The sequence below is a fragment of the Lathyrus oleraceus genome, chromosome 1 (genome assembly GCF_024323335.1).
Source record: "Lathyrus oleraceus cultivar Zhongwan6 chromosome 1, CAAS_Psat_ZW6_1.0, whole genome shotgun sequence".
In the NCBI taxonomy this organism is placed as follows: domain Eukaryota; kingdom Viridiplantae; phylum Streptophyta; class Magnoliopsida; order Fabales; family Fabaceae; genus Lathyrus; species Lathyrus oleraceus.
Window position 1 is genome coordinate 280185736 of NC_066579.1, and position 4346 is coordinate 280190081.

Below are 4346 nucleotides of genomic sequence, written 5' to 3' on the forward strand. Positions count from 1 at the left end.
AATTTGCAAAAGAGGCATCAATCACTATTAAACCTGTTTGTGAAATTTGGACTGCACAACCATAAGAACTCACCAAAACATGATCTCACCAACCATGACCATTAGCATGCTGCAACCTTACCATGACCTGCAACATCAACACACATTTGCCTTGAGCTTACAATCATGCCCTACATCCACACAACATGACCTATAGCAATATCCATCAAGCCTTGATACGCTATCATCATCATGAACATGGTGCAACTTGGAATATCATCATTGCCAAGCTTGTCAAAATCAAACCTGAAATGCATCATGGATCAGCAACAGTGTGTCAAAACCTGTAGTGCAAAAGCCACAACTGGACTGCATCAGGTAAACCTATCACATACATGTTTCAAGCTCAAGCCAGATGTGCACGATCCTTACAATGAATGCATTGATCAGTGCATTTTGATGCACATTCTTCTATAATTGTACTTAGACATTTATCTAGTTTATTTTACTTATTTTAATATTTTATTATGTTTTTAGATTTAAGTTCGTGTTTTCCTTTAATCTATTTTCGTTTGCTATTTTCAATTTTAGCGGCTATTTGATACCTGTCGACTGTTTAGATCATAACTTGAGCTACGGGATGTCGTTTTGCACGTTCTAACATGTGTTGGAAAGCCACGAGAAAGGGCTACAACTTTAGTGTTGAAGCCAAAAGGTGATTCGGAGTGCAGACGTCTCAAATAATTTGTTGAAGTTTCGTACTTTAGGAAATAATTTCTTTTGGGCCAAATTTAGGTTTTCCGGCCCAGTTTGAATTATAAGTGAACCCTTATTCTGTTTAAAAGGGCAGCCATGGTACTGTAGCAAACACACATTATTCACGATAACTTTTTGCTTTTCTGCGATCATGAAGAGGAACTAATCTCCTATAGTCAATCTGCTGTAACCGAATTTCCAAGGCTTTGAGGTTTTTATTCTATCAATTTAATTTCGTTCTCTTTCAATTCTATTCTATGAAATTTCATTTGCTTAATCTGTATTTTATTGAATGGTTTTGATTAAATTCGTATGATTGCATTCCTAACTATTAATCGCCGTTTTCGTCGCTTTAATGTTAAATTGCGTTTGTAAATTGTGTTTGCTTAATTCACGATTGTATTTATCCGTTTGCTTAATTCAGAATATAGGAATATAAATCTGTCATATATCTATTGCGCTTGTCAATCTAATTTAAATCGAATAGGGATCGAAGCCGCTTAGGGAATTGGTAGGTAAAAACCAATGATTATCCGGAAACCGAAAACAGTAGATTGACTTATTTTATAATCGCTTATTTTAATCACTTTTTTTGCTTTGTTTTCTAAATCGACCACTAAACCATAAACCCCCTTAAATCGATTTCATTAGGTTAAGAATAATACAAGAATCTTTGCGATACGATACTCGAGGTGTCGCTTCCCGTTTACTATATTTTATTACTCGTTTTTGACCCGTGTTGGACAACGAATCAAATTGGCACCGTTGCAGGGGATTCTTGTAGATTTTAACCATTATTATAGTCTAACCATTATTATAGTCTAACCATTATTATAGTCATAAGTGTTTTTTTAGCATTTTTTGCCTTAACTTTCTTGCGTTCGGGTCTTTTTGCGGTTTAGGAAAAAAAATTATGTTTTTAAGAAAATCGTCTCAAATTATTCCGATTCTTTGTCTATTAACTAGGAAAAAATCAAGGATCAGAAGCCTTTATTTAGGCACTAAATAGTGGAAGTCATCCTAAAAAACCGAAATTCCTTATTTTTCTATTTTTTATGATTTTTTTTTCTGTTTTGATAGTTTTAGAAAATTCCGAAAATATCTCAAAAATTTTAATTGACATTATTAGATTAATTTTTGTGTTTTGGTATTTTTTTTCCCTTTTATTTTAATAGTTTTTTTTACGTATTTCAATTGTTTGTTCTTAATAGGGACATTGTCGGTATTTTCATATTTGTTGCTGCATTGCTGAATTAGTTATGTGTTTTCTCATTCTTTGTTGATTTTTTTTCTATTGAGTTTAATATGGCTGACCAAAGAACTCTGAGAGAACTTCCTGCTCTTGATATGAATTACAATGATTTATGTATTGAATATGATGATGTAATTGTTCCTTTTGAGTTGAGTATTGGGAGAGATTCAAACAACTAGTATCCAGTTGCCCTCAACATCAAATTACCGAACAACTGCTTATTCAGTATTTCTATGAGAGATTGTTACCAATGGATAGAAACATTCTTGATGCTGCTAGTGGTGGAGCACTTGTCGATAAAACTCCAGTTGCTACTAAAGCCCTGATTGAGAACATGTCATTCAACTCCCAACAATTCACAACCAGAAATAATTATATGGTCCAAACAAAAGGTGTGAATGACATTCGGGTTTCCTCTTCCAACAAGGCTTTAGAGACCAGAATTGAAGAGCTTACTTCTTTAGTGAAACAAATGGCAGTGAGTAAACCTCAAACAACAAAGTTGTGTGGTATTTGTACTTTATTGAACATCCAACTGACACATGTCTTATTCTTCAAGATGATTCAGTCACTCAGTTGCCTCAAGCATATGCAACTAACTTTTTCAACCAAAACATTAATCAGAGAGGGTACAACATTCCTGACTTGTCCCCCAACAAATATCATCCCAATTGGAGGAACCATCCAAACCTTCAATATGGAAACCAGCAACCCACCCAACAACAATTAGTCATACCCCTGCCACAACCACAGACCACTCCCCAAGTCTCCACCTCTGCACCTTTCGGACCTTCATTGGAGGATCTTGTCAAACAAATGGCTGTTAACAATCTCCAATTTCAGCAACGAATAAATTCTAGTATTCAGACTTTGCAGACACAGGTTGGACAACTTGCCACTTCGATGAATGCCATGCAATAAGCCCAAGGATCAAACCAATTTCCTTCCCAAATAGTTGTGAATCCAAAAGGCCCTAATGCTAATGTGAGTGCAATTTCCTTAAGATCTGAGAAGGTAACAGAACCGGCCCTAGAAAAAAATAAAAAAATTCTTGAGGTAACACCTGAACCTTCTTCCGTTGTGATAGAAACTGAACCCTCTGTTGTGGTGGAAACTGAAAAAGAAAAAGAGAAGGAGTATGTGCCACCAGTTCCCTTCCCACATAGAATACTAAAAAATAAAAGGACTGATGATGGAGACAAGGAGAGAGAGATTATAGATGTATTCAGAAAAGTGGCGGTAAACATTCCGCTTCTTGATGTTATTAAGCAGGCTCTAAAGTATGCAAAATTTCTAAAAGACTTACGTACAAGTAAGAGAAGGTTGAAGGGCAATGAGAGAGTAAATTTGGGACGAAACATTTCAGCCCTTATCCAGCCTAAACATTCACCTGAAAAAGCTACTGTTTCATCCCTCAATCAGGCCATACCCCAAAAGTGCAAGGATCCAGGAACTTTTGCTATTCCATGTACCATTGGGGATAGTAAATTCGAAAATTGCATGCTTGATTTGGGAACAAGCATTAATGTTATGCCTACTTCTGTTTATAATAACCTTGATCTTGGTCCTTTGCAACATACAAGTTTAATCATTCAACTGGCGAACAAAAGCAATGCTCGCCCTATTGGAGTAGTGGAAGATGTGCTTGTTCAAGTTAATGACTTGATTTTTCCTGCAGATTTCAACATTTTGGACATGTATGGAGAAACAAATTCAAGCAGATCGCCCATCATTTTAGGCAGACCGTTCATGAAACATAGAAAACAAAAATTGATGTCTACAATGGAACTATGTCCATGCAATTTGGTGACATTGTCGTAAAATTTAACATTTTCGATGCCATGAAACATCCCTTGGAGGAGCATTCTGTTTTTCATATTGAATTGATCTCTGAGTTGGTTAATGACACCTTTCCTGAATTGTTTTCACTTGATTTTCCAACTCTATCTGAGTTTGATGATGTTTATTCATGTGATGATTGTACTAACACTAACCTTTATGTTGTTTGTCCTGAGATTGATGCTGCCATGGAAGGTGATAATATAAACGAAGTTGTTTATGTGGCTGAAGCTCTTGATATTCCTACTGCCCCAAACATACCATCCATTGAACAATCACATTCTTTAGAGCCTAAACCACTTCCCGAGGATTCATATGATTCAGCAAAGCTTCAACTTAAGCATAAATATAAGAAGGGAATTGGATGGACCTTGGCTGACACTCGTGATATTAGCTCATCCATATGTATGCATAGGATCTCACTTAAAGATGAAACAAAAGTAGTGAGACAGCCTCGTAATCCTTTAATTCTTGATGTTGTGAAAAAGGAGATCACTTTCACATGCCCATTCAACACTTT

The 4346-nt window shown here is 35.9% G+C and overlaps 1 protein-coding gene across 1 annotated transcript; it reads left to right on the forward strand.

Moving 5' to 3' along the window:
* The first annotated feature begins 2237 nt into the window (after nucleotides 1–2237).
* Nucleotides 2238–3725, forward strand: LOC127103306 (uncharacterized). The gene is made up of 4 exons (XM_051040577.1): nucleotides 2238–2496; nucleotides 2547–2869; nucleotides 3002–3391; nucleotides 3666–3725. Exons 1-4 carry the CDS (start codon nucleotides 2238–2240, stop codon nucleotides 3723–3725), a joined length of 1032 nt encoding a protein of 343 aa, XP_050896534.1.
* Nucleotides 3726–4346: the final 621 nt, after the last annotated feature.

Coding starts and splice junctions, on each gene's coding strand:
- LOC127103306 (XM_051040577.1), top strand. CDS start 2,238: ATGGATAGAAACATTCTTGATGCTGCTAGTGGTGGAGCACTTGTCGAT. Junction 2,497..2,546: donor TCAAACAACAAAGTTGTGTG/GTATTTGTACTT, acceptor TTATTCTTCAAG/ATGATTCAGTCACTCAGTTG. Junction 2,870..3,001: donor TTCAGACTTTGCAGACACAG/GTTGGACAACTT, acceptor AGATCTGAGAAG/GTAACAGAACCGGCCCTAGA.